Genomic DNA, 27,842 nt, shown 5'->3' on the forward strand with positions numbered 1-27,842 from the left:
TGACAATGACTTTTTATCCTTGAAATGTATTTTCTATCTAACTGCTAATTGTGTGTGAACGAGCATCCCCTTTAACTAGAGGTTTAATCAATATGACCACGATACAAACTAGTGGCACACACACACACAATATGACACTTACCGTTGATAAAACACCCGACATTTTGCACATAACATGCAATTGTCAACACAGCTTTCATGCAATATACACACATATATACACACACATACACAATATACACACATATATACACACATACACAATATACACACATATACACACATATATACACACACATACACAATCTGTCACAAGTACCTATAACTTAAACAACAATGCACTAGATCACCAGACCGTTTATTGAAGCCTGCACTGCCAAGCCACAATGCACTAAATCAAATTGAAAAAGAATTCACTGCCGAGCAATTTAGACTCCATGCTGACACACGATGGTGTCGCTCCAACGGAATACTGCTGCCATATATAAGCCCACGTTTCCAAACAACTAACTACTGTTATGTTGAATGTACTGTACATTTCAAACACACTTAGGCCAACAAACACATGCATGCGACTCTAGACACACGCTCTCACGTGCACCCGCATACACACAGCATGCACACATATACGTTTAACTAACATTGAACACACACACAGACACACTTATATACACACACAATCTTTGCTACCAAAGTGCTCTCTCTCTCAAATGAACTACCAATACGGAGGACCTGTCACCAGGGACCAGAGATGGAAAGAGGCGTTGCAGATCTCCTGACCCTGATTTTAAGGGAATAACCGAGAATCTGGAAGTGGGCTTATTGCTTAATGGACAATACCTTTCAGAGCCAGAGAGAAAAGATGGACTTGTAATCGACAGAATAAAGAACATAAACGTGGTTAAGCATCACACTGCTTTGAAGGTACAGTTGCTCATGAAAGGCGTGGAATAATGGAAGAGAATCTGAGAGAATAATGATAGTGTTGTGATGGAAAAAGAGACTCAACAGTTATCCAATCTATTTCTATGGAGACCATTTTGAAACTGTCTTATAGCGACATCCTGTGGCCGGAATACTGAACTACATATGCTTGGAATATTGTAAATTAAGCTGTTACTTAACCTAGCTTTGTATTGCTTTTAGTCTTTTCTACCATTACGATTAGACGCAGTTAGCTGATATATCCGATATTATTATACTATAGTATTCTTCTCATTGTTATTACAATTATGATAAATGTATTAATAAAAACTTTAATAATAAATTTACGGAAAAGGGAGGTTTATGCGTTTGAGGTTGAAATTATTTTGTAATTTTATTTTACCAGAGAGAATTATTAAAGTATATATCTATATAACATAACCGTGTATGTGTGCTGTCCTTGTTGTCCGTGTTTTCTTGTTTGTTTATTTATTTTTGCCTGAGAATGAACTTCGGTACAGTACAGGTACATGACTGTACCTGAAAGACTGCTTCATCCTCCCGTCATCCCTTCCATCATTCTAGCTCAAACTCGGTTTATGACAATTAGCGTGGCTAACATATTTTCTTGTTACCGTACTGTTTTGCTGGGGGAATATATTTAGCACTAACAAGTTCAATTGAGTCGTAACAAACTTTTTAGCTATATGTGACAAAATTAATTTTACTTTGCGTTTCTGTCGGTTGCTAGCTGCTGTGCTAGCTAACTTGCCTACCAGGACATGTAAACATTCGAACACGCTGTTGACATCGACAAGGACGGCCCAAAATTAGCGTTTGAATAATTCGAAAATGACACGTTGGAAACTGACAATGTATTTATAGGATAATGGCAAGACTAGTTTTTAAATCAAGAGTAATATGTCAACTTTTGATTTGTACTGTTATTGCCTTGAGTCAGTGCACGAAGTTGAACGTTCCGAAATTACTGTTGCCCCGTTCTACTGAGGTCCATGTCGATTTTACTCTGACAGTAGAAAGAGGTTGTTATACATGGTGAGTGAAGGATCTCTTCCCAAAAGATCTCATTTAACGATTAACGACGCTACAATAATCTTCATTAAACCGAGGGACAAGTTATGTCATGAGTAGATATGCGTTCGTTTGAATGCGTCTAAACAACTACAGAATTTCAAATGTGTTTTATATGCATCGTTTTCAGGCTGTCTTCAAACCCCGATGCGGTCAGTGTCCAGCCAGTCTCTGCCACCAAGCCTCCCTCCCTCCTTCCGTCTTCTGCCTGTAGCCAGCAGGCAATAGTGTCCAGCCTGTCACACACTCCACTGGAGACCAGCCGAGGAGCCAGCCTCATACAGGGCCAAGACACTGGTGAGACAGAAGCAAGGGAGGAGAACAGAGATAGAGAGGAAGGGGGATAAGTGAGAGAGAGGCCTAAGAAACACAGACAGACAGGATAAGAAGGCTGTTGGGTCTTTGTGAATCTAACCTCCCCCCCCACTTCCTCCCAGTCACAGGCCACACACTGCGTTGTGACGTCCACATCGATCACATTCACCAGATTCGCGTTGTCACGACGACACGCCAGCTGTTCACGGACGACCCCCCCCCTCCAGTTGTCCGTTGTGGCGCTGGACTCAGGAGGTGCCTGCCCTTGATAAGTTCTCAGCTGCAGTACATCTCTTAATAAGACTTCTATTCTGACAATCCAGTATTTCTCAACTGGGGGTACACTAAACCCTAGGGGGAAGCTTAGCTACCACAGGGGGTACGTGAGAGAACGTGGAAAATGGATAAAACTCAGAGCAAGTCATGAAAATGTGGGTGTAAATACATATTTATACAATATAAAAACGGTATAGGGGGTACTTAGATTCAGAAATCATGGGATAGGAAGATTAATCGATGACAGGTGTGATATAACTCGGTTCTTAAATCCTCTGACAGACATCTGTCAGTCACCTCCTCTCTCTCACACTCTGTCTCTCTCTTTGACACTCTTTCTCTCTCATTCTTCCTCTCTTGTGTTAGGGAACACCTTCAGTAGTCTGGCAGGGCTGCAGTTTCAGTGGGTGTCAGTAAAGGATGCCGACACAGCAGACATAACGAGGTGAGGCAGACGAGGAGCGAGGGATGCAGGATGAAACAGAGAGATGTGAACGTCATGGCCGTCAGAACCTCCAAGGTGTCGGTGCGTGAGGGGGTGCTGTTTACCCCTGCAGGTTTGTACGTTTCTCCGAGGCGGGATACTCTCCTCCTCGTCACATCCTGTCCCTGGAGGAAGCTGGCCGGAGGGGGGACCTGGTTCTGCTGGAGGGGGTCAGGAGTGGGGTGGCTCAGGTCCGAGTCTCGCTCGCCGATCCTGAGTACAAGGTGAGGAAGTGCAGCGATACGGGTGTGAATGTCCACACACTCTCCATCCTGTGAATGTCCACACGCTCTCCATCCTGTGAATGTCCACACGCACTCCATCCTGTGAATGTCCACACGCTCTCCATCCTGTGAATGTCCACATGCACTCCATCCTGTGAATGTCCACACGCTCTCCATCCTGTGAATGTCCACACGCTCTCCATCCTGTGAATGTCCACATGCACTCCATCCTGTGAATGTCCACACGCTCTCCATCCTGTGAATGTCCACACACACTCCATCCTGTGAATGTCCACATGCACTCCATCCTGTGAATGTCCACACGCTCTCCATCCTGTGAATGTCCACATGCACTCCATCCTGTGTGCAGACTGATCTTCCACTGACCCGAAAGTGGACGTTGTTCTGACTGAAGCTAAACTGTCAACCTACAGTATAAACACCTGCGTTTCACTGTGTTTGTCTGCACCTCTGTCTAGAGGGTGGAGCCAGTGATGGTGATCCTATCAGTGACTGACAGGCTTTACCTAAGCCCCGCCCACGACACGTACCTGCTGCTTGGCTCCTCCCTCTCCTACCGTGTCTGGAAGACGGTGTACGACGCTCGCACAGGTGAGCCAGAACAGATGGAACTCTGGGAGTTGTTACCTGTAGAGCAGGACTGTGTTAACAGGTCATCCTCTCTCTCTCTGTCTCTCTCTCTTACTCTCTCTCTCTCTCCCCCTCTCTGTCTCTGTCTCTCTCTCTGTCTCTCTGTGTCTCTCAGATGTGGTCCTGGGTGTCGGGGGGTACGAGTTGGTCGTTGTAAGAGACCCTGATGAAGGGGAGGATGATGTGGTCACCATCAACCAGGAAACAGCCACCGTCACTGCAGTTCAGCTTGGCCATGCCACGCTGTCCCTGAAACACCCCAGTATCCTAACCAACACTCAAGCCACTCCCATTCAAAAGCCTGTTTTCTCTAACCTCTAACCCAAACACTTTAAACTCCCTAGAAAAAGAGCTTGAACCAAGAAAATGTCGCCACAGGTTTCAAATGTTTCTTGTTGTACTATTCCTTGGGGACTTTCTGTCCACACAAGGATGACTATAAACAAGTCCACACACACACGACATGGGGAGTGTTGTCAGTGTGTGTTTCCTCAGTGCCGTGTCCAGGTGTCCCTGGGCGCCCTAACTCCCTGCCTCAGGGCGGCGTGTTTGTGGTGGAGCCGAGCTATCTGAGTGAGTGCTTGTGTTTCTGGGAGAGCCACAGACGCAGCACAGCTGACAGGGTTTCATGGTGTGTGTGTGTGTGTGTGTGTGTGTGTGTGTGTGTGTGTGTGTGTGTGTGTGTGTGTGTGCAGCCCTCTCTGTGGAGGAGGAGGACAGGTGGATTCTGGAGAGCGGACGTCAGTATCGGCTGTCTGTGTGTGTTCACGACCAACAAGGGCATATAGCACACCTGTCACAGGTAACATCGCTATGGTGACAGGCCAAATTGTGGCGCCTCAGACTGTATGATGATAGTCTGTTCCTCTGACAACTGTGCCAAAGTTGATCTTCCTCTCACACTGTCTCTCTGTCTCTGTCTCTGTCTCTCTCTGCCTCTCTCTCTCTCTCTCTCTCTCTCTCTCTCTCTCTCTCTCTCTCTCTCTGCCTCTCTCTGTCTCAGAATGTGGTGATGACCGTGGAGATCTGTGATTGGCTCTTCCATGTGGTGGAGTCTTCCTTTAACCACTCCTACCATGTGGTGGAGACACTGGTGACAGGACACTGCACCATACGAGCCTCCCTGTTCACAATCCACACCGAGGTACACACACACACACACATGCACACACACACATGCACACACACACACACACACATGCACAAACACACATGCACACACACACATAATTATACTGGAAACATTTGGTACCCTCCTCTCTCTCTGCAGGACGGGCAGGCGGTGCAATTCATCCCACCAATCAGAGCCCATCAGGAAGTGGAGGTCTTTGAGCCCCTGACCTTGCGCCCCCCCGTCCTGGTGTTTCCCTGGCAACCAGAGGGACAGCTCTATCAGCACCTTGTTCAGGTGTGTGTGAAGTTGAGAGGGGTCCAAATGTCAGCTGGGTGAAAAATGTCATTTCTGTGTTTATATAATGTACTGCGTGTGTGTGTGTGTGTGTGTGCAGGTGAAGGGAGGCAGTGGCACTCTGAGCTGGTCGGTGAGTGACAACCACGTTGCCGTGGTGACAGTAAAAGGGAAAGTGTTAGCTGGAAAGAGGCGGGGCCGAACCACAGTCCAGGCAGCAGACGCACGCAACCCTCTACACACAGCCACGGGCCTGGTGAGTGTCTTAACACACAAACACACACACACACACACTGCCAGAGTTCCAGCTGCTTCCATGTCCCCCTCCCCCCCCTCCCTCCACCCCCCCCCCCCCCCCCAGGTGTATGTGTTGAGGCCAGCCCGTGTGGAGCTCTTACCCCAGAGAGGTGACTGTAGGGTGGGGGAAACCATCACTCTTCCCCTGGCTGTCTGGGGTGAGAACCAGCCCCTTGCCCTTCAGAGCTCCCCCCCCCAGCCCCAGGACCAGCCCTCCTCTCCAGGCCCTCTCCTGCCCATGACTGACTGCTCTCTGATGAGACTCCACCTGACCACTCAACCCCAGGGCGTGTTTAGACTGCTACCAGGTACGCCCCCCCTCTCTCTCTCTACACACACACACACACACACACACACACACACACACACCCTCTCACCCCTGGAGATTAAGGCTGCTTGGAGGTTCCTGACTAGGGTGAAGGTTGTGGTGGAGCATGTCCCCATGTCAGCAGTTCTGTACTCAGTGTTGAAGTGTTGTATGCCTATTAGGCATGGCGGGGCCAGAGGCCTAGTGTGGCTCTATGAAGCTTCACAGCTGGGTGCTTTCCCTCTATGAAGCTTCACAGCTGGGTGCTTTTCCTCTATGAAGCTTCACAGCTGGGTGCTTTCCTCTATGAAGCTTCACAGCTGGGTGCTTTCCTCTATGAAGCTTCACAGCTGGGTGCTTTTCCTCTATGAAGCTTCACAGCTGGGTGCTTTTCCTCTATGAAGCTTCACAGCTGGGGTGCTTTTCCTCTATGAAGCTTCACAGCTGGGTGCTTTTCCTCCACTGAAGGAAGGAATCAATTAACTCATTTCACCCACAGTCCATTAGGAGATGATTGAATCAATGGGGTCAGCACCTCCCTGCCCCTCACACACACACACACGCACACACATACACAGTCATGAGTGTTATACACTAACACTAAAGCAATTTGCAAGTTCCATTAGGAAGACTGGATTAACTGATCAATATCGCACTTTTCATGTGATTAGTGTGTGTGCGGGTGTTCGTGTGTGTCAGTGCGTGTGTGTGTTTGCGTGTGTGTATGTGCGTGTGTGTATGTGCGTGTGTGTATGTGCGTGTGTGTGTATGTGCGTGTGTGTATGTGCGTGTGCGTGTGTGTCAGTTCGTGTGTGTGTTTGCGTGTGTGTAGGTGCGTGTGTGTATGTGCGTGTGTGTATGTGCGTGTGTAGGTGCGTGTGTGTATGTGCGTGTGTGTATGTGCGTGTGTGTATGTGCGTGTGTATGTGCATGTGTGTATGTGCGTGTGTGTATGTGCGTGTGTGTATGTGCGTGTGTGTATGTGCGTGTGTGTATGTGCGTGTGTGTGTTTGCGTGTGTGTATGTGCGTGTGTGTATGTGCGTGTGTGTATGTGCGTGTGTGTCAGTGCGTGTGTGTGTTTGCGTGTGTGTAGGTGCGTGTGTGTATGTGCGTGTGTGTATGTGCGTGTGTGTATGTGCGTGTGTGTATGTGCGTGTGTGTATGTGCGTGTGTGTATGTGCGTGTGTGTATGTGCGTGTGTGTATGTGCGTGTGTGTATGTGCGTGTGTGTATGTGCATGTGTGTATTCTAACAGTCCCCCTGTAGCTGCATAGCATTGCTACCATTAACACACCCTCTTCATATTCACTGGCTGATGGACTGATGTGTGTGTGTGGTGTGTGTGTGTGTAGTCTCTCTAGGTCCTGGCCCCAGCTCCTGTGCAGGGCTGCAGATGGAGGCAGTGAGTCTGGGACACGCCCTCCTCACCGTCACCATAGAAACAGAACACTACAACATCAGCTCCACGACAATCCTGGCCGCCCACAGCCCTCTGCGGGTACGTAGGGAGACAAGTGTGTGTGTGTGTGCAAGAGAGAGTGTGTAAGGTTGTTAATTGACCTATTTGTCACACTGCTGGGTAGTGTGACAGGCTGGAGACAGTGAGGTAGTAATGAATCCACAGGACAGAGTAGTGTTCACTAACATGGGGAGACAGTGAGGTAGTAATGAATCCACAGCACAGAGTAGTGTTCACTAACATGGGGAGACAGTGAGGTAGTAATGAATCCACAGGACAGAGTAGTGTTCACTAACATGGGGAGACAGTGAGGTAGTAATGAATCCACAGCACAGAGTAGTGTTCACTAACATGGGGAGACAGTGAGGTAGTAATGAATCCACAGCACAGAGTAGTGTTCACTGACATGGGGAGACAGTGAGGTAGTAATGAATCCACAGCACAGAGTAGTGTTCACTAACATGGGGAGACAGTGAGGTAGTAATGAATCCACAGGACAGAGTAGTGTTCACTAACATGGGGAGACAGTGAGGTAGTAATGAATCCACAGCACAGAGTAGTGTTCACTGACATGGGGAGACAGTGAGGTAGTAGTGAATCCACAGGACAGAGTAGTGTTCACTGACATGGGACTGGCTCTCCAGATCGTCTCCTCACTAGGACTGCTCCTCCTCTGCCTCTCTCCCCCACCCCTCCCTGTCTTTCTACTCCCTTCAATTTTTCTCTGTCCATCTCTCTCTCTCTCCATCTCTCTCTTCTCCATCTCTCTCTCTCTTCATCTGTCTCTCTCTCTCTGTCTCTTTGTCTCTCTCTCCATCTCTCTCTCTCCATCTCTCTCTCTCCATCTCTCTCTCTCTCCATCTCTCTCTCTCTTTCTCCATCTCTCTCTCTCTCCATCTCTCTCTTCATCTGTCTCTCTCTCTCCATCTCTTTGTCTCTCTCTCCATCTCTCTCTCTCCATCTCTCTCTCTCTCCATCTCTCTCTCTCCATCTCTCTCTCCATCTCTCTCTCCATCTTTCTCTCTCCATCTCTCTCTCCATCTCTCTCTCTTCATCTCTCTCTCTCCATCTCTCTCTCTTCATCTCTGTCTCTCTCTCTCCAGGCCCTGGTGTCAGAGGTGGTCCTGTCCCTGGGTGCATCCCTGATCATAACCTTCGAGGGGGGGCCCCAGCCCTGGCCCCTGGCCCCTGGGAATTTCCATAGCAACACCTGGATGGAGGGAGAGAGGGGCGAGCTGGAGGTGGAGGCTTTCAGCCAATCAGAGCCCAAGAAAACCCAGCAGCACACCTACCGGGTCACCTGTCGTGCTCTCGGAGAACAGGTGTGTGTATGGTTGTGTATGTGTCGGTGTGTGTGAGTGTGTGTGTCTGTGGTTGTGTATTCGTGGGTGTGTGTGCGAGTGTGTGTGTGTTGATCTCAGTTAAATACCAGTGAAAGCACAATTTGCTGTGAAAACATATTGAATGTTTTAGTCAGTAATGGAGCTGCACTCTTCAAGTCTTTGTGAAGGCCTTGGGGGGAGCACTTTATTGTTCTGTCCTTTGAAGCCTCAGTTACTAGATCAATATATGATCCTGTTTTCTTTTCTGTGTGTGTGTCTGAGCGTGCTTGTGTGTGTGTGAGAGTGATTGTGTGAGGGTGTTTGTGTGTGTGTGTAGTGGTTTGTGTTCAGCAGTGGGAACACAGCAGGTGTTCTGGAGCAGGATCCGGTGGTGGAGCAGAGCAGGGTGAAGGTGCACTGTAGCGCCCCCGCCTCTCTCTCTCTGTCCCTCCTCCCTCCCTCCATCTCTCCTCCCTCCCAGGACCACCCCTGCCCTCAGCCACAGTACCCTGGCAGCCTAGTGAGTCTCTCTCTCTTTTCCACCGTCTCATTCTCAGTATCCCTCTGCGTCTCTCTTTGCATCTCTCTCTCTCTCTGTCATTATCCTACTTTTGTCTGAAGCTGTCTCACTCCTGCACTCTATACCTGCTTCTCTCTCCCTCTCTTTCTCTTCTTGTCAGACACACATGTACCTGCTTGGCACTCTGATTGATAGCAGTTGTCCTCTAAAAGGGATGTTTCTATAGCAACCCCTTAAGTGTGGTCGTGTTAGAGGGGGTTTTCCCGAGAGAGAAAGAAGAGAACTGCTGCATATAGGAAACACACACACACCTTCTCCCGCTCACACACACATAGTCACACACACACACGCACACACATAGTCACACACACACACACACAAGCACACAATAGTCACACACACACACACACAAGCACACACACATAGTCACACACACACACACACAAGCACACACATAGTCACACACACACACACACAAGCACACACACATAGTCACACACACACGCACACACATAGTCACACACACACACACACATGCACAGACGTGTTGATTACAATTAGAACCTGCTTTCCACACACTTTCTTTGAAAATGTATTAACTTCAGGACGTTCCAGGAGATTCCAGCAAGGGATCTAGATCCAAATTGAACACCACAAAATACAATATTATACAATAAAACAGAATGCATAGAAAATAGTAGAATAGTGTCAATAGGATTTCACCAAGCACACAGAACACACCCTTGTTTGGTTAACTTGGTGTCCCTAACAGATATCTCACCAACTAGCTTCCTTTATTGAGACTCTGTCCTGCAGCATGAGGTGTATATCTCTCTCTCCTTCCCCCTCCTCTCTCCTCTCTCCTTCCCCCTCCTCTCTCCTCCCCCCTCCTCTCTCCTTCCCCCTCCTCTCTCCTCCCCCCTCCTCTCTCCTTCCCCCTCCTCTCTCCTTTCCCCTCCTCTCTTCTCTCTCCTTCCCCCTCTTCTCTCCTCTCTCCTTCCCCCTCTTCTCTCCTCTCTCCTTTCCCCTCCTCTCTTCTCTCTCCTTCCCCCTCTTCTCTCCTCTCTCCTTCCCCCTCCTCTCTCCTCTCTCTTTCCCCCTCTTCTCTCCTCTCTCCTTTCCCCTCCTCTCTCCTCTCACCTCCCTCCTCCCTTTCTCCTCCTTCTCTCCTCTCTCCTTCCCCCTCCACTCTCCTCTCTCCTTTCCCCTCCTCTCTCCTCCCTCCTCATTCTCTCCTCTCTCCCTCCTCTCTCTCTCCTCTCTCTTTCCCCAGCTCTCTATCTCCAGCAGCAGGAAGGCAGAGCTGCAGTTAGTGGTGTTTGACCAGCAGGGGGTGCAGTTTGACAACTTCAGCTCCTGCTCACTGGAGTGGATCTCCTCCAACCCCTCCCTGATGTCCCTGTCCTCACACACAACCAGCGGTCAGCCTACACTCTGTGTGTGTGTGTGCACTATCCACGTTTCATTACTCTTCAAAATGTACAGTCGGTCATGAGTGAAAGGGGTGGGGTGTTTCAGTAGTGAAAGGTGTTTCTGTAGTGAAAGGTGTGGGGTGTTTCAGTCGTGAAAGGGGTGGGGTGTTTCAGTAGTGAAAGGTGTTTCAGTAGTGAAAGGTGTGGGGTGTTTCAGTCGTGAAAGGTGTGGGGTGTTTCAGTAGTGAAAGGTTTGGGGTGATTCAGTAGTGAAAGGTGTGGGGTGTTTCAGTAGTGAAAGGTTTGGGGTGATTCAGTAGTGAAAGGTTTGGGGTGATTCAGTAGTGAAAGGTTTGGGGTGATTCAGTAGTGAAAGGTTTGGGGTGATTCAGTAGTGAAAGGTTTGGGGTGATTCAGTAGTGAAAGGTTTGGGGTGATTCAGTAGTGAAAGGTTTGGGGTGATTCAGTAGTGAAAGGTTTGGGGTGATTCAGTAGTGAAAGGTTTGGGGTGATTCAGTAGTGAAAGGTTTGGGGTGATTCAGTAGTGAAAGGTTTGGGGTGATTCAGTAGTGAAAGGTTTGGGGTGATTCAGTAGTGAAAGGTTTGGGGTGATTCAGTAGTGAAAGGTTTGGGGTGATTCAGTAGTGAAAGGTTTGGGGTGTTTTGTGCATCAGGTCTCCAGGGGCTCATCCCTCATGGACACACGGGGACAGCGACCGTAGCAGTGTCCCTCACACCTGCTCAGGTACGCACGTGTTCGTCATGTCTGTCACGCTGTCTGTCTGTGTGTGTGTGCATGGTGTGTATGTGTGTGTGTGTGTGTGTGTGCATGGTGTGTATGGTGTGTGTGTGTGTACTGACCCTGTGTCCTGCAGGAGATGTGGCCTTCTCCTCTGGTGTGTTCGGTGCGTCTCAGACTGGTGGAGGACCTGAGGTGGAGCAGAAGAGCTGTGACCTTGTACAACCATCCTGATGTCACCGTGAGAACCACACACAGGCACATCTCATCCGGTTATGGGAAACACATGTATGGATGTACTCTCTCTGTCTCTCTCCCTCTCTCTGTTTACCTCCTCCACACTCTCTGTGTCTCTCTCCAGGAGAATCTGACAGTGGTTCAGGGTTCAGGATACTTCCTGGTTCGACTGCAGGACAGAAAGCTGGCAAACATCACCTACCTGGAGCACAGCAACATCATACAGGTGGCAAACACACACACCCTGACCCAAACACACACACACTCCTGACTCACTGACGTGTGTGTGTTGTTCCTCAGGTCTCTCCTCTTCAACCTGGCCTCTCCTCCCTCCTGGCCTACGACCTCTGTGTGACCTCACCTGACCCCGCCCTGACCTCCCTCACAGTCTCTGACATCACAGACTTCCAGATCCACTTTGTTGACATTGTGAGTGTGCCCTCCTTAAAACAGCACCCATATGCAGCTGCCTCAAAATGTCTTAACCATGTGTGTGCCTCTGTCTGTCTGTACGTGTGTGTGTGTGTCAGGTGGAGATAGGGCACAGTGCCCTGGTACGAGTGCGTGTTCTAGACTCTAACCAACAGCCCTTCCTGTATCGCTACCTTCCCATGATGCACCTCAGACTAACTCCTTCCTCCCCTATCGTCACAGTGGAGTAAGTGTCTCTGAGTGTGTGTTCCTGAATGTGTGTGTGTTCGTGCATGTGTGTGTGTTCCTGCATGTGTGTGTGTTCCTGCATGTGTGTGTGTTCATAACATTACATTTAGGGACAGTTCCAGTCATATTTGATGTTAATATGTTAATATGCTGCACAATGTGTGTGTGTAGACCTGCAGGTGCGCTGGACAGTGTGTCTGTGGGGTTCCGTGTCCTGGGCGTGGCAGTGGGCGTGGCCAGCCTGCACCTGTCTGCAGTAGACAGCGGTGGGCGTGTCCGTACGTCGTCACACAGACAGCTGCAGGTGTACCCCCCCTTCACCCTGCAGCCCCGCAGCCTGGCCCTGGGGACGGGCAGCGTGCGGCAGGTACACACACACACACACACACACACACAGATACACACACACAGGTACACACACACACACACACACACAGATACACACACACATACACTCACACACACAGATATATCTGGTATAAACCTGGTTATCAAAGGGTTGCATGTAAGGACACACACACACCTGCCGTCCTCCATCCCTGTGTTACCAGGTGAAGTGGGAGGGGGGCCCTCATCCCCAGTCCAGTGTGGGGTTTTCTGTGAGTGACAGCCGCATCGCCATGGTGACAGATACGGGATTGGTGCGTGGACTGGCAGTGGGTGTGGTCAAGCTCAGAGGGGCGTTACAGACTGTCACTCAAGACACAGGAGCATTGCTGACCTTCGCACAGGTACACACACCAAGTTTAGAAAAAAACGTTTGGTAAACTTGGTTTGGAAAGGTTGAAAAAAACACATTTACAAAACGTTTCTATCACGCACAACAAATGTAAGCTAGTATTATGAAGCTACGATGGAGCAAGGCAGAAGGCAACAAGAACAATAGAAGTGATTTATAAGTGATGTGAGGTCCAACAGGTAGTAGTAATGGCTACTTTTTACTTAAGTACATGTCAGAGCCCACAATTCTTTACTTAAACTTGAGTGAAAAAGCGTAGTCAGTACTTCAACTTTTACCAGAGTCTTTTAAACATGAGTATCTATACTTCTACTAGAGCAGAGGTCGCCAACCTGTCGATCGCGATCGACGTGTCGATCTCGGAGACTTTCCCTGTCGATCTCCAAAATAATTTCAGAAATACTGATCTCCGACTAATTCATGAACGCGGAGGATTCTTAAACTGAACGCGCGTTCTCTTGTACCTGGATTTGCATATTGGCCTGTGCGTGTTGCAAAGCAATTCACCGACAGAATAAATGGGCGTTTTTTCCCGAAGACGACCTGAAGTGTGAAGGATGTGTGTACTGTACCATATCTGGGGGTTGATGTGTGGACTGTACCATATCTGGGGGTTGATGTATTGACTGTACCATCTCTGGTCAGGATGAGGTGGAGGTGGAGGTGTTTAACCTCACAGGGGTCAGGATCCAGGCGCCTCTCGTCAGACTGTCTGTAGGAACGGAGGTAGGAGACACACACACAGACACACAGACACACACACAGACACAAACAGACAGAAATTCTCCACTATCGCCTCTGTTGTTGACTATTTATTTTGGAAGTATGACACATTTCATGTGTGTGTGTGTGTGTGTGTGTACAGATCCCAGTGTATGTGATGGGCAGTGACAGCAGTCAGACCCCGTTGGCTCTGGGAAGTGGACTGCTGTTCCACTGGAGCCTGGGGAAACTGGGAGTACTGGAGATACAAGCTAGACACACACAGGTGAGACACACACAGGTGAGACACACACAGGTGAGACACACACAGATGAGACAGACACAGGTGAGACACACACAGGTGAGACAGACAGGAGAGACAGACACAGGTGAGACACACACAGGTGAGACAGACACAGAAGAGACAGACACAGGAGAGACAGACACAGGAGAGACACACACAGGTGAGACAGACACAGAAGAGACAGACACAGGAGAGACAGACACAGGAGAGACACACACAGGTGAGACACACACAGGTGAGACAGACAGGAGAGACAGACACAGGAGAGACACACACAGGTGAGACACACACAGGTGAGACAGACACAGAAGAGACAGACACAGGAGAGACACACACAGGTGAGACAGACACAGGAGAGACAGACACAGGAGAGACAGACACAGGAGAGACACACACAGGTGAGACAGACACAGAAGAGACACACACAGGTGAGACAGACAGGAGAGACACACACAGATGAGACAGACACAGGTGAGACAGACACAGGTGAGACACACACAGGTGAGACAGACAGGAGAGACACACACAGGTGAGACAGACAGGAGAGACAAACACAGGAGAGACACACACAGGTGAGATAGACACAGAAGAGACAGACACAGGAGAGACAGACACAGGAGAGACACACACAGGTGAGACAGAAACAGGTGAGACAGAAACAGGTGAGACACACACACTCAGAGACCCAGCTTAGCTGCTTCACTCCACAATGTCTCTCTTGTTTGTTAGGGTTGTGGAAGTGTGTTTGAGATGTGTGTGTGTGTGTGTTGCAGGCAGGTGTGACGGTGTCCGCTGCTCATGGTTTCTCTGTGTTGGTGAGGGCGTGTGCAGCAGGCAGAACCAACCTGAGAGTGACAGTTCAACTGGCCAATCACACCACAGACAGCCCCCAGCAGCTGACAGATGAGATACATATACTGGTAGAAACAACACTGAGCCTTACTGACTTAAGATACATCACATGACCTATGTGGTGACTCTCTCTCTGTCCCTGTGTCTCTCTCTCTCTCTTTCTGGACATCACATGACCTCTGTGATGACTCTCTTTCTCTGTCTGTCCCTGTGTCTCTCTCTCTCTCTGTCTGGACATCACATGACCTATGTGGTGACTCTCTCTGTCCCTGTGTCTCTCTCTCTCTCTCTGTCTCTCTGTTTGTCCCTGTGTCAGGTGTTCCAGGAGATGCAGCTAGCAGTTGGCACCTCCAGATCAATCCTCATGTCCCCTAACTCTCACTACGCTTTACAAAGCAACAAGTCAGTGTTTGACGTGTCATCTACTCTTTGAGGGTCATATGTATGGTATGTTTGTGTTGGGATGCTCATATTTTGTTTGTGTGCTCCAGAGACACCATCTGCCCTGTACGCTACGCCCTGTGTCAGTGTGTGAAAGGGGAGGGGCTTGTTACCGTGGACGACCAAGGTGTTCTCAGGGCGGGGCCGGACACAGGAGCGGCCCTGTTGGAGGTTGTTGCTATGGAGACGTGTGGCCTCAACCAGACCATGTTCATCAGTGTCCGGGTTAGTGTGGGGTGTGAGAGTGCGTGTGTGTGTGTGTGTGCATGCATGTGTGTGTCTGTGTGGTCTCTATATATGCATTCCTGTATGTGTGTGTGTAGTCACGTTTGTGTGTGTTGCCTGTTGGTGATGAGGCGTGTGTGTTTGTGTGTGTTGCAGGTGTCTCCAGTGTGGTTCATACGTCTCTTAACAGAATCCTCCCTGTATGGTGTGGGCGGGGCCAGTGGTGTGGGTGGGGCCAGCGGTGTGGGCGGGGCCAGCGTTGTGGGCGGGGCCAGCTTTCCTGCCTTCCCCCTGGGGTGGAGCTTCACTGTCAGGGCCCAGTGCTACGACCACCTGGGACAGCTGTTCCACGCACACAACACACACACACACCTCCTCACCAGCAGGTAACACACACACACACCTCCTCACCAGCAGGTAACACACTCACAGACACACCTCCTCACCAGCAGGTAACACACTCACAGACACACCTACAGCATGTTGGTAGTGTAAGCTGTATTCTCAGGTGTCCTGTTCCTCCTCAGGGACGACCTGCTCCAGGTGACTCCAGGCTGTGACAGTCACTCGTTTGTGGTTCAGACGGTGTCGGAGGGTGTGACAGTGTTGGGGGTGAGGGGGGACTCCACCAACCCCTCCCTCAGTGACTACACCCCCCTGCCCGTGCTCCTGACCATTTCTGCCCCCCCGCACACCCTCACACCTGGAGACACACTCTGCTTCAACACCGCCCTCACAGGAAAGCACGGTAGCACACACACACATGTACATACACAGGTACACACACATGTACACACACACGCACAGCACTAAGCACTCTGTTCCCCTCCCTCTCTACCTCCCTCCCCCCCTCCCTCTCTACCTCCCTCCCCCCCTCTCTCTCTACCTCCCTCCCTCCCTCTCGTCCAGGCCAGCCTGGTCAGTGGTACGTGTCGTCTGATCAGGTGCTGCAGATAGACCCAGGAACAGGGGCTGCGCTGGCAAAGCATTCTGGAACAGTGGTTGTGTTCTACAAAGTGGAGGGAGGACAGAAGGCCTTAAGAGAGGTAGGGAGGGAGGGAGGGAGGGAGGGAGGTAGGGAGGGAGGGAGGGAGGGAGGGAGGGATACTGTGTCCAGGTCATGATGGTGTTTGGTGTTTGACCAGGTGACAGTGGAGTCCCCTGCCGTCCCCTCCCTCTCTCCTCCTGAGGATCGCTTCCTGACCAACTGGCCAGAGGCTCCAGAGTACAGGGTCTCCGTGGACCTGCACACCAGCCCAGCCAACACTGGTCAGACACACCCCCAACACAGCAGCTTATCTACAGCTGTTGATGATGACCTACGTTTTACAGGGAATATGTCCACTTTTACTCCCTCCCTCTCCCTCTCGCTCTCTCTCTCTCTCTCTCTCCCTCCCTCTCTCTCCCTCTCTCTCCCTCTCGCTCTCCCTCTCTCTCCCTCTCTCCCTCTTGCTCTCCCTCTCTCTCCCTCTCTCCCTCCCTCTCTCTCCCTCTCTCTCCCTCTGTCTCCCTCTCCCTCCCTCTCTCTCTCTCCCTCCCTCTCCCTCTCTCTCTCCCTCTCTCCCTCCCTCTCTCTCTCTCCCTCTCTCTCCCTCTCTCTCTCTCCCTCTTGCTCTCTCTCTCTGTCTCTCTCTCGCTCTCTCTCTCAGCCCAGTGCACTCTGTCCCAGAGAGAGGCCATTGAGAAGAGCCTTCATCCAGAGGAGGAGTTACAGTGTGTTCTGCACTTCATCGCCCCCTACCTCCTGCTCAGCTCATTACAGGCTGTATTCAACACCTTGCCACGCTACGACCACGACACTGGTGAAGATACAACTCTACTGACGCTTCCCCCCCCTCCCCCCCTGTATGAACAAGTCACTGATGAATGAAGATGCACTCTCTCCCCTTCCCCTCCCTCTTCTCCCCCCCTCTCTCTCCCTCTCTCCCCTCCTTCCCTCCTGTCCAGGTGCCTACAGCTGCAGTGTCTCTGTGTCCCCCCAGACCCCCCCTGTCCTCCTCCTCCTCTCCTCCCTCTCCTTCTCCATCTCTCTCTCCTCCTCCCTGCGGAGCCAGCCTCCTCTCCCTCTCTCCAGACGCCCGGTGCAGCTGCCCTACCTGCCGGCGTTCCACTGCCCCGTCACGACCCTCTCCCTGTCCAGCCTGCAGCCTGTACAGCTGGCTGTCCTGGGCTCCAAGGACATGCTGTCTGCTCTCAGGGTGGGCACACACACACACACCCTCGCACACACACCCTCGCACACACTCACTCACTCACACACCCCTGTATCCTCATACCCTGCCCTAGGCTTTGGGACAATAGAAGCTTGATCTTATTTATAACTAAAAGACAAAAGCTAAACAGTAATGAAAATGTGTTTCTGTGTGTGTGTTCAGTTTCATAGTGAAAGTCCCTTCTTACTGCTGTCTGAGCCTAGCCAATCAGAACATGACTCCGTCCTCCTTGTGCTGTCCATCGATCCCTCCACTTCCTGGATGGAGGGGCAGGGTCTGCCCCGCCCCGTCAACGTCACCGTCTACAACCGTCTGACTCCACAGACACACGTCGTCACGGTGACCTTTGTGACGGACAACCGTGTGGAGAAAGGTGAGCAGGGCCCAGAGCAGTGATGGAACACAGGTGAGCCCAGCAGCAGACATCTGATGTCTGTGTGTGTGTGTGTCACCAGGAGGAACTGATTTGATCCGTCTGGAGTCAGGTCCCCTTCTCCAGCTCGTGGATTTCCAGCTTATCTTGACGTTTGCCGTGTTTGCAGTTCTTGTCACCACTGCTGCCTTGTTCATAGGTACAGATTCACCCCCCAGTACCAGGACCTCTCATCACATGACTAGTCAACTAGAACTCTTATGTAGGGTATTAAGTTACAATCTGTGTGATCTTTCTAATCAGGGACAGATGGCTGCCCAAGTCCTGAGGCCTGCTCAACTGAGGTGTGATTAAACTGTCTGTCTGTCTGTCTGTCTGTCTGTCTGTGTGTCTGTACTCTGTGTTAGTGTACAACACCATCCTGTCACGCCTACAGACGGGCCCTGTGGTCTACATGCCCAGCAGCCCTCCGGCCACCTCAGGTACGTCTTAGCCAACACCTCGTCTCCTCCTCACTGATAGCTGAGTGGTTAGGGAATCAGGCTAGTAATCAGAAGGTTGCTGGTTCAATTTCGGACCATGCCAAATGACTGTGTCCTTGGGCAAGGCACTTCACCCTACTTGCCTCGGGGGGAAATGTCCCTGTTCACTGTAAGTGGCTCTGGATAAGAGCATCTGCTAAATGACCACCTGTGATGTGTCAGTAGTGGCTCCCTGCAGGCAGACGGTGTGCTTCTCTCCCTGGATCAGGATGTCATCAGCAGGCGCTGACAGGGCCGTGCGCAGACGCCACTGGCTCTGGAGCAGCAGATGAGCTGTCAGGAACAGGCCGTCAGGAACCACACACAGCCTTCTACCTGGATTAAACATGTCTACTTCAGCACTCCCAACACTGTCTAGATTCACTCTGAGGCCTTAGGCATGTCAGCACAGAGACACCTCAAAGCCAAATAAATGTCTAGGCCTTTATGTGATTAAGTCTCCAAAAGAGAATCACTCCCCCCCCCCCCGGTGATGGACCTGTTTCCATGCCGACCATCTGCCAGACCACCAACACCGACCTGCTACTGATCAGTGATCAGATATACTGGGCCTCAAGTCCTTATCAGACGCTCAGGATAAACAAAATCACACACAGACACAGAATTCTTTAACGAAAAGAAACTAAACTTTTTTTAATAAGAGAGAAGGACAGGTGGAGGAGAGCTGCAGTGTCGTCTCACATGGCTAGGGATATTTGTGTTCACACACACTCCCTTTCCCTTCTTCCTTCAGTTTCCAGAACATCATTTCAGCCCATTTTCCTCTTAATCGTCACTTGGCAGAGTCACTTGAAACCAATCGTCCAATCCTGTCTCTCCTCCCCCCGGTGGGGTTCATCAGTCTGGATTAGTGTTGTTTTCTCCTGAATGAACACCCTGTTGGGATAAGAGGAGGAGGTGGGTCTGTAGCATAGGATCAGCTCCAACTCAAGTATTCAATTTATGTGCGACCAGATCAAACAGTGTACAGAGTGTTGTATGAGGAGAAAGACTGGATTAGATCAGGGCCAGACTTCTTGTGGCTTATTGAATGAGAAACAGGCCAAGTCAGGGTTAACAAGGTTTTAAATCTACTAAGAGAACTACAGGTATACAAGACTAGTACATCATTGCCACTACAGCAATTTGTCATCACCAATCTGCCTATGCCAAAAGTAGGCCTCAAAGGACCCAAGTCTGTTGTTGCCTGTAGCAACCCCGGTGAGGAGCCGCGTTACCATGACACCACTGGGAATGCTGGGTAAAACATGAACCATAAGAAGCTCAGTAGCAGAGGGGAACCTGGGGGTCCTTAAGGAGCCCCAGTAGCAGAGGGGAACCTGGGGGTCCTTAAGGAGCCCCAGTAGCAGAGGGGAACCTGGGGGTCCAGCCTGCAACCAGTTACAGATCACAAGGATCTGCTCATTGCTGTTCTTGTAGTTTGTCTTGTCAAAAAGAACCACTGAACCATCCCTTTCTAAGACAACTAGAAGGTTACTGTATGCCTTAGTTGACACCTTATTCATTAAGAGAGAAATGAACAGGCAACACATAAAGGCAAGAACTTGTCAAGTTCAGATAGGGAACTGTTGAAAACGTACACGGTGTGGTGTGTGTGATGGTGTGTATGTGATGGTGTGTGTGTGTGTGATGGTGTGTGTGTGATATGGTGTGTGTGTGATGGTGTGTGTGTGTGATGGGGTGTGTGTGTAAGGGTGAGGAGCGTGAAGGAGGCCGGTACCTTCTGTGAGTCGTGCCTTCCCTCCGGTAGGCTGGCAGAGCACCGTGGAGCAGCCCACACACAGCACCACTGTCTGGGCATGGCTGAACACCGTGGTGATCTTATAGCATCCTGTACAAACACACAATAAAGTTAGGACGCGCACACTTACAGGAGGCATTGAGCTACAATAATTAAGTAATATGAGTAGAATCATTCTATTCAGATGTTGAAATCCCCACTCAATGTGTTCTACTCACAATTTAAAAGAATTCATGTGATTTCAAAGTTAGTGTTCTTACAGTTGGCCTTGTCAAAAGGAATCACTATTAACACCTTTCAAAAGCCAACTAGAAGGTTACTGTATGCCTTAGTTGACACCTCATTCATTAAGAGATAAATGAACGGGCAACACATAAAGGCAAAATCTAAACTACATACAGCCCTACACACGTCCTTGTTTAGACATAATAGGGACGTTGGTCTGGTAGATAGGGGATCAATATTGGAGCCCTAACTGATTTAGCAGGCAAGACCATGTAAAAGTTCCCACAGTCCAGAGAAACTTACCGGGACATTTTACATCCATAAAATATGAGTTGGGACACTGTACAAGGCGCTTCTTCTTGTGACTTCTCTTCTCCTCTTCGGTGGAAGGGTGCAACAAATCCTTAGCAAGCTGCAAAAGACAGTTGATTCTGTGTAGTAAGGCACGTAATATAATTGATAACATTTCCCACATTCGATTGAAATGTATCATTCTAAAGGGTAGACAATCGAGGTGTTATATATTCTTTCGGGAGTTTTCCCCCCTCGCTTTTCCACAGCCACGCTTTGTTTTGCATGTGGAGTAGGCCGCCATTATATGCTCACCACGCGCTTTGCACATTTTAAGATGTATGTCCAGATTTAGCAAACCAATCAAGACAAAAGTGGGTCCCGCTTTAGACAATACATTATCCCATCGAAATACAAGTTCGTATTCCCCTCAAAGCGTTTCCCATGCTAACGTATTATTTCTATATGACGTGTGCGTACTTACAGGCATCTTAGCAACTTTGTAGCCGTAGCCGAAAAGAGTGATAAACCGGAAATACTTTTCTGATGAATGGGGCTAACATGCAGGGGCCGGAAGTAGATGTCGAAGTAACACGCTGAATAGTGAAGCAGTAGTTAATAAAGACACAGAATGTAAATGAAGATTCATATATGACCAGACCAGAACATTTTATATTCTTAAAAATGTTTTGCCAGTTTAATTTATTGTCTAATGAATAAAATATTGGGGAAGGCCTGTTTGTAATTTGAAGTTATTGAGTGAAGTTAGCTGAAGACTCCAGACCAGAGTTGTGCTAAACAAATTGTATACAGCTAGGCTAACTCGATCCATGTTTGCCTTCAAAAAAACTTTTTCATATCTCCTTTTTGCGGTGGAGTTTTTTTAAATTATAGTTGAGCGCCATCTGCTGTTCAAAAGGGGCATTAGCTGACAGAAATCACTGGTCTGATGGGCACGCTCTCTCCCGGATGAACACTCCCTCACTCCCTCTCTACGTATGCCATTCTCCTACGGGAACTTGGTCGAGAGAAAGTTTAGGGCGAAAAAAATGTAATCCTGTCTAGTGTGGACAGTGAAATGGATTTATGACCATCAGAAAACAACTCGGACATTTGGTTAAAACTAAGGATTCACTAGGGCTACGTCATTTGGTTGTTGTGGAGTTGAAAAGTTTAATTAAACTTTTAAAAAAAAGAAGCATTTGGGGGATCGGAATTTACCGGTGACAGTTTCAAGGGAGAAAAACGAAAACAAGAGGTTCTAATGCAAAACCGTGACAAATCAGAGTTGGATCTGACCTGACTGTGGAATTTACCGCTTTAAATGAGACCAGCATAATTCATAAAGCAATTTTTCATTAGAATTTCTATTTTTACACTGTTTTACACGGTTTTCACATTGAGTAATACGTTATGGCGAAGAAGTACGACTTCCTTTTCAAATTACTACTCATTGGTGATAGTGGAGTGGGGAAAACATGCCTTATCATCCGATTTGCGGAGGACAACTTCAACTCCACGTACATATCAACGATTGGTATGTAGTTTAAAACACTGTAACAACATGACCTGATGTAGAAGGGGTGTAAATAAGGGGTTACACATTCCTCTGTCTTCGACTAGGTTATTTATTGGTCAACAGAGCACCATGTTTGTTGTAGTGTTATTTCTGGAAAATGTGTGAACATACCATTTTCAGCATGAAACTACCACGGAGACATGTTACTAGGCTGCAACAGGCAACGGCCCTTGTACTTGATTTCATGCCTGTACTAGTTTCATTCCAGCTTTCTTGTCTCTGTCATTCCCCTGTGACACTCATCTTGTTTAGCACAGAAGTCTATCTTCTTATTCAGTCATTACTCTTCAGTCTGTAGCTCAGTAGATCTGCTGGGTTGTGTCTGTGTGTTTGTTTCTTCAGCCCCTCTCCCCTATCCCCTCTCCCCTATCCCCTCTCCCATCTCCCCTCCCCACTCCTCTTTCTGGCTTCACCCAGAAGTTCCTCCTACCCATTCTGCCCTCTATCTCTGCTAACATCTTTCCATTCCCAGAAGAATGGCTGGCCTCGCCTGGCATGCACAGTTTTCAGAAGACGCCCACCCCCCACACACACACACACACACACAGGAAAGCTGGAAAAAAAGACAAATGATGGATGTATTTTGGTCCATGTGACGTCTGTGTCTTTGTATGACCATTTAGGTGAATGATAGTCATTCTGAATCTATGTATAAGCCATTTCCCTTTTGTGTGTGTCTGTCTATGTGTCTGTGTGTGTGTGTGTGTGTGTGTGTGTGTGTGAGTGTGTGTCTATGTGTCTGTCTGTGTGTGTGTGTGTGTGTGAGTGTGAGTGTGTGTCTATGTGTCAGTGTCTAAAGGTTCCCTCCCTCTGTTTGACCCATCCTCCTCTTCTCTGTAGGCATCGACTTCAAAGTGAAGACCATCGACGTTGAGGGAAAGAAAGTGAAGCTCCAGGTCTGGTAAGAGAACTGAGAAAGAGGAAGAGGTGCTCATGGCCAGGTGGTGACTAACTCATAAACAAACAGTTCATTCTAGTCTGAGGTGGTTCTGCATGTCTTCTGCTTCTTCAGAGAATAACAGAACCTCTCTCTCTTCGCCTAAAGAAACCTTCATGCCAGGGTATATGTCCAAACGTCCAACAACCGCTTCCAGTACACAGTCACAATAGAGAAACCTTGAGAAAAATAGTAATATGTCAATCAGTCTGTTGTGCGCCGTATATGTAACACCACAATACTCGCAAACTATATGTGTTTGCTTATTTTCAACTGCCTAACATCGACATCCATGGTATTTTCCCTCTCGTCTAGCGCTAAACATCTTAGGAATGTTTTGTGTGTGTTTTGTGCAGGGACACGGCGGGTCAAGAGCGGTTTAAGACCATAACCACGGCATACTACAGAGGAGCCATGGTGAAGAGACACACTCACACTACCTATTGAAAACAGTGCTCTCCCATGTCCTGCTGCAGACTAACCTCCTCTTACTCTCTGCCAGGGAATCATCCTTGTTTATGACATCACAGACGAGAAGTCTTATGAGAACATTCAGAACTGGATGAAAAGCATCAAAGAGGTGAGGTGTTTGTAAACACAAGAAGGGCTATAAGATGCCAAACAGGAAGTCAAACGCTTTGTATCCCCGATATTTCATCATATACAGTTGCTTCTAACAGCAACATTATTTTGATGTGTTGAGCTCTTGTGTAAGATATGTTTTACTATCATTTCTAAGTCTAAATTGGGTTTAATGTTGTTAACATAAGATTTAACAAGGACACACAGGCTAAACATACAGTTTTTTTGAAAGAGCTCTTTTCTCTGTGGTTGTCTGATCTTATGTGTTTTAATCTGAACAACAGAAACCTATTCAGACAGAAACACTGTTGTAACACATGCATCCATGCACATTATTAAGTATTCAGACATGAGTGATTAACACAAGCCCTTTTCCCCCAGAATGCATCAGCAGGGGTCAGCAGGATGTTGCTAGGCAACAAGTGTGACATTGAGGCCAAGAGGAAGGTATCCAAGGAAACAGGGGAAAAGGTTAGATCAATCTGCATAAGAGGATACTTGTTAAATTATCACTTTATTTATATAAATGATTATATGATTTGTGATTAATTCATTAAACACTTAATAATGTGAGAAAAAGGAGATTGTGCTCAGTTAAGAGACACAGAGTGAGACACAGTGTGAGACACAGAGTGAGACACACACTGACAGCAGCGGTGAAGCCTACAGGAACATTTCAGGAGGAGGTGTACATAAACTGATCCTGTTTGTAATCAGGCGTGTGTTCTCTACAAACAGCTGGCAAAGGATCATGGGATCAGGTTCTTTGAGACGAGTGCAAAGTCCAGCATAAATGTTGATGAGGTAAGATACTGACTCAAACACTGTAGTTGTCTGTTGTGGAAATAAGGATGTAGGCAACGATAATTGAATCTATGTTACACATGTTACACATGTTACACCATGCCACATATCCTATCCCCTGGTGTTTCTCTATGTCTCCCCCTCCCCCTCTCTCTCTCTCTCTCTCTCTCTCTCTCTCTCTCTCTCTCTCTCTCTCTCTCTCTCTCTCTCTCTCTCTCTCTCTCTCTCTCTCTCTCTCTCTGTCTCTCCTCCCTCACTCACTCCCTCTCTCTCCCCTCCCTCCCTCCCTCCCTCCCTCCCTCCCTCTCTCTCTCTCTCTCTCTCTCCCTCCCTCCTCTCTCTCTCTCTCTCTCTCTCTCTCACTCTCACTCTCTCTCTCTCTCTCTCTCTCTCTCTCTCTCTCTCTCTCTCTCTCTCTCTCTCTCTCTCTCTCTCTCTCCCTCCCTCCCTACCCCTCTCTCTCCCTCTCTCTCCCCACCTGTCTTTGCATTTCTCTTCTCTATAGTCTTTTATGGCCTTGGCACGAGACATACTACAGAAGTCCAACAAGAAACCGGTGAGTCAGCAAGAATGCTTCTTCATGACTCATTCAAATGACATATTTACCTTTTCACTTACCCTGAAAGCAGTGAACATGGTGGTGATTTTACAGAGATGTTTGGTTTAGACTGTGAAGCTGTGAAACACGAAGCAGAACTACAAACTCATGGTGCGTGTGTGTGTGCGCGTGTGTGTGCATGTGCGTGTGTGTGTGTCCTAAAGGGGGTCACAGGTCGCGAGGTCAAAATCACCAGCAGCACAGAAAAGAAGTCTTCCAAGTGTGTCCTCCTGTAGCACGACTCGCCGGCGCTGCAGCTCCGGCACAGTGGGGCCCTGGGACCTGCAAGCCTCCAGCACCGTGGGGCCCTGGGACCTGCAAGCTTCCAGCACCGTGGGGCCCTGGGACCTGCAAGCCTCCAGCATGCATAGGAACAGTATTATTGGAAACAAAACGAGGTGCAGTCTGTAGAGTTATCTGTGTCCTGTGGCAGTTTTGAATACAATCAAACAAAAATACAAAAAAAAAGAAAGCAGGGTTTTTAAATGGTGTCATATCCACCTCCTTAGATGCCACTACTTCAGTGATAGATTTATGTTTTCCCCCTCAGTGCAATGTAGTTCCATAAAGACAAGAAAATGTCACCAAGAGATATTTAACGAGAGCAGTTTCATCACCAACCTTACTTCCATTAAATTGTTGTTTTATCAGATCTCTCTCAATGGTATTGTTACCATGGGGATGGATAGGGAACCAGGGTACAATAACACTATATCTGAATCACACAGAAATCGAAATGTTTCACAGGTTTGCACTAACCATTCCATGACAGCAACCTAGCATTCTGTGTTCTTTTGGAATTGAACTGCCACATACCACCCCTTCCCAGGTACGGTCAAAAGTTGTGGAACGTGTACCCCATGAGGTCAGGAAGAGGGTCAGGGGCGAAGTTGCAAACTTTACACTCCTCTTTATTTCTTTAGATATCATCTAAATTAAACAGAAATAGAGATTTAAGGGTTACAATATATGTTATTATTATAATGCCAGTGTTTGGTTCTCAAAGTGTTAGTTTTTCCACGTTTATCAGAGGTTTCAGTACCTAAGAAAAAGGGTTTGGTAATGATCTCCTGTTCATAATATTACCTGTAGCTATGTGAAGAAGACACAGGGATTCATCCAGGATTCAGGCTAGCAGATTTCAAACAGTGCAGAATCTATAGGCTCAGCTAAGCTTCCACTGATGGTTCACAGACTTGACTATTAACAAGAATGCCTGTTGACTATTTCCCAGTAGGCTAGCACAGTTAGACAGACATCATTAGGGGAAGGAGATTTAGTGGATACGTGTGCTGTGTGGGTAAACTGCCACACTCTGGACAGATGGAGTAAGAATGTGCGAGTGAGGGAGAGAGATAAGTGCAATATGAGAAGAGGAGCAGAGAGAGAGAATGATGGATGAAGTGAGGGAATGAACGAGAGAACCTGTTAAGATTTTAATAAATGTTGATCGTACTGAAGTGAAGGACACACCTCCAGTCCCCCTACCCCCCCTTTCGAGGACACCATGGTCCCTTTCCGATAGATCTTCATATCAATCCTCCTCCACATGAGGTTATTGCTGATCTGTAGTTGTAAAGGCCAAAACACAGCAGCCCCACCCAGCCCAGACATACTGATACTGACCTGATGTGCTGTTAACCCTGAGGAATTAAGCTGACTCATGGTTTGAGGAAGTGAATTGCCTAGAGCAGTTTCAGTTGAAGAACTTGGATCAGTTGAGTAAATTACACCTCAGTACAAAAACTAGAGGAAATTCATTTTATAAAACTGTTTTGAGTCAACTCAATTAATCAGGTTTTACAGTATTGTCACAGAGGCTGTCAGATATAGATTAGACGATAGAATTGTAGGATCCTGTCTTTACTTAGATTAAAAGATGTCCTTTTTGGGTTGTGGTGTGATTTGCTGAGAAAATTAAACCCCAATGATTTTCACCCACCCAACCTCACCAGATGAATTATTCAAAGGCAACAATCAGGTGCTTCTCATGTCCAGACGTTACACACTCACTAATGCACTTGAGATTTGGTTGCTGCCCAATAATACACTGTGGTTTCCTTTGCCTGTTTTTAAACAGGAAGTTTTCTGACAGGAAGTATTAAAAGTCTCGATCCATCCGTCTTTTTCAGAACACCTGTACGGTAAACTGGACGGGGATAATTTTGGGGGGGATTATTGAAATGTAACTGACCTGTAAGTTTGTAACTGACCTGTAATTTCTCGTGTTTTATTCTGCTTTTACACTTTCTGTCAAGCATTCCTCGTCTGATCAATTAGGCCTATAAGCACAATGTATGTTTACATACCTGCTGCTTATTGAATAAAAAACTTTCAAAATACGTACGTTTTATTATCTGTTTGAT

At 48.2% G+C, this 27,842-nt stretch overlaps 5 protein-coding genes and 2 non-coding genes across 8 annotated transcripts; 4 read left to right on the forward strand and 3 right to left on the reverse strand.

The window, feature by feature from the left end:
- Positions 1-2,453: 2,453 nt before the first annotated feature.
- On the forward strand, positions 2,454-4,287 carry LOC124462799 (nuclear pore membrane glycoprotein 210-like; the record flags this gene model as incomplete). The annotated part of the gene is given in 6 exon segments (XM_047014458.1): positions 2,454-2,545; positions 2,547-2,586; positions 2,974-3,052; positions 3,165-3,315; positions 3,795-3,927; positions 4,082-4,287. Coding segments are annotated over 6 exon segments (701 nt in total), but the record flags the coding sequence as incomplete, so codon positions are not given.
- A 4,927-nt stretch (positions 4,288-9,214) lies between these two features.
- Positions 9,215-17,576, forward strand: LOC124462814 (nuclear pore membrane glycoprotein 210-like; the record flags this gene model as incomplete). Its single annotated transcript, XM_047014478.1, has 20 exons — positions 9,215-9,280; positions 10,554-10,701; positions 11,367-11,437; positions 11,568-11,672; positions 11,793-11,894; positions 11,969-12,097; positions 12,199-12,326; positions 12,500-12,695; positions 12,880-13,059; positions 13,713-13,793; positions 13,933-14,055; positions 14,847-14,993; positions 15,242-15,327; positions 15,417-15,591; positions 15,748-15,977; positions 16,119-16,339; positions 16,501-16,637; positions 16,737-16,860; positions 17,241-17,393; positions 17,539-17,576. Coding segments are annotated over exons 2-20 (2,454 nt in total), but the record flags the coding sequence as incomplete, so codon positions are not given.
- Positions 17,577-17,613: 37 nt separating this feature from the next.
- Positions 17,614-19,458, forward strand: LOC124462812 (nuclear pore membrane glycoprotein 210-like). Its single transcript, XM_047014474.1, has 5 exons — positions 17,614-17,789; positions 17,967-18,177; positions 18,260-18,376; positions 18,585-18,659; positions 18,885-19,458. Exons 1-5 carry the CDS (start codon positions 17,772-17,774, stop codon positions 18,989-18,991), a joined length of 528 nt encoding a protein of 175 aa, XP_046870430.1. The 5' UTR covers positions 17,614-17,771; the 3' UTR covers positions 18,992-19,458.
- On the reverse strand, positions 19,324-21,565 carry LOC124462813 (40S ribosomal protein S27-like). Of its 2 annotated transcripts, none has more exons than XM_047014476.1 (4): positions 21,461-21,565; positions 20,989-21,097; positions 20,440-20,550; positions 19,324-19,595 (listed from the first exon to the last, which is right to left on the reverse strand). In XM_047014476.1, the coding sequence occupies exons 1-4, from the start codon at positions 21,464-21,466 to the stop codon at positions 19,567-19,569; spliced, it is 255 nt and encodes an 84-aa protein (XP_046870432.1). In that variant the 5' UTR covers positions 21,467-21,565; the 3' UTR covers positions 19,324-19,566. The 2 variants fall into 2 exon arrangements, with proteins under 2 accessions (XP_046870432.1, XP_046870433.1); XM_047014477.1 differs by having other exon boundaries at positions 20,989-21,116; positions 21,461-21,526.
- On the reverse strand, positions 20,131-20,258 carry LOC124462824. The gene has a single exon (XR_006955489.1). It is a non-coding gene; the product is annotated as a small nucleolar RNA SNORA13 (small nucleolar RNA).
- Positions 20,709-20,842, reverse strand: LOC124462823. Its single transcript, XR_006955488.1, has one exon. It is a non-coding gene; the product is annotated as a small nucleolar RNA SNORA13 (small nucleolar RNA).
- Positions 21,566-21,959: 394 nt separating the features above from the next.
- On the forward strand, positions 21,960-27,818 carry rab13 (RAB13, member RAS oncogene family). The gene is made up of 8 exons (XM_047014473.1): positions 21,960-22,513; positions 23,396-23,456; positions 23,849-23,909; positions 23,995-24,072; positions 24,456-24,545; positions 24,813-24,878; positions 25,384-25,434; positions 25,641-27,818. Exons 1-8 carry the CDS (start codon positions 22,390-22,392, stop codon positions 25,710-25,712), a joined length of 603 nt encoding a protein of 200 aa, XP_046870429.1. The 5' UTR covers positions 21,960-22,389; the 3' UTR covers positions 25,713-27,818.
- Positions 27,819-27,842: the final 24 nt, after the last annotated feature.

The sequence above is a fragment of the Hypomesus transpacificus genome, unplaced genomic scaffold (assembly GCF_021917145.1).
Source record: "Hypomesus transpacificus isolate Combined female unplaced genomic scaffold, fHypTra1 scaffold_251, whole genome shotgun sequence".
Classification (NCBI taxonomy): Eukaryota; Metazoa; Chordata; class Actinopteri; order Osmeriformes; family Osmeridae; genus Hypomesus; species Hypomesus transpacificus.

What these genes read in the sequence shown, in the direction of transcription:
- LOC124462812 (XM_047014474.1), top strand. An exon ending in GGACAACCGTGTGGAGAAAG is followed by an intron (nt 18,178 to 18,259) that starts GTGAGCAGGGCC and finishes GTGTGTCACCAG; the next exon opens with GAGGAACTGATTTGATCCGT. An exon ending in CACTGCTGCCTTGTTCATAG is followed by an intron (nt 18,377 to 18,584) that starts GTACAGATTCAC and finishes ACTCTGTGTTAG; the next exon opens with TGTACAACACCATCCTGTCA.
- LOC124462813 (XM_047014476.1), bottom strand. An exon ending in TATGGATGTAAAATGTCCCG is followed by an intron (nt 20,551 to 20,988) that starts GTAAGTTTCTCT and finishes GTGTTTGTACAG; the next exon opens with GATGCTATAAGATCACCACG. An exon ending in GAAGGCACGACTCACAGAAG is followed by an intron (nt 19,596 to 20,439) that starts GTACCGGCCTCC and finishes TTATCCCAACAG; the next exon opens with GGTGTTCATTCAGGAGAAAA.
- rab13 (XM_047014473.1), top strand. Translation starts at nt 22,390, where the DNA reads ATGGCGAAGAAGTACGACTTCCTTTTCAAATTACTACTCATTGGTGAT. An exon ending in CATACTACAGAGGAGCCATG is followed by an intron (nt 23,910 to 23,994) that starts GTGAAGAGACAC and finishes ACTCTCTGCCAG; the next exon opens with GGAATCATCCTTGTTTATGA. An exon ending in AGAAGTCCAACAAGAAACCG is followed by an intron (nt 25,435 to 25,640) that starts GTGAGTCAGCAA and finishes TGTGTCCTAAAG; the next exon opens with GGGGTCACAGGTCGCGAGGT.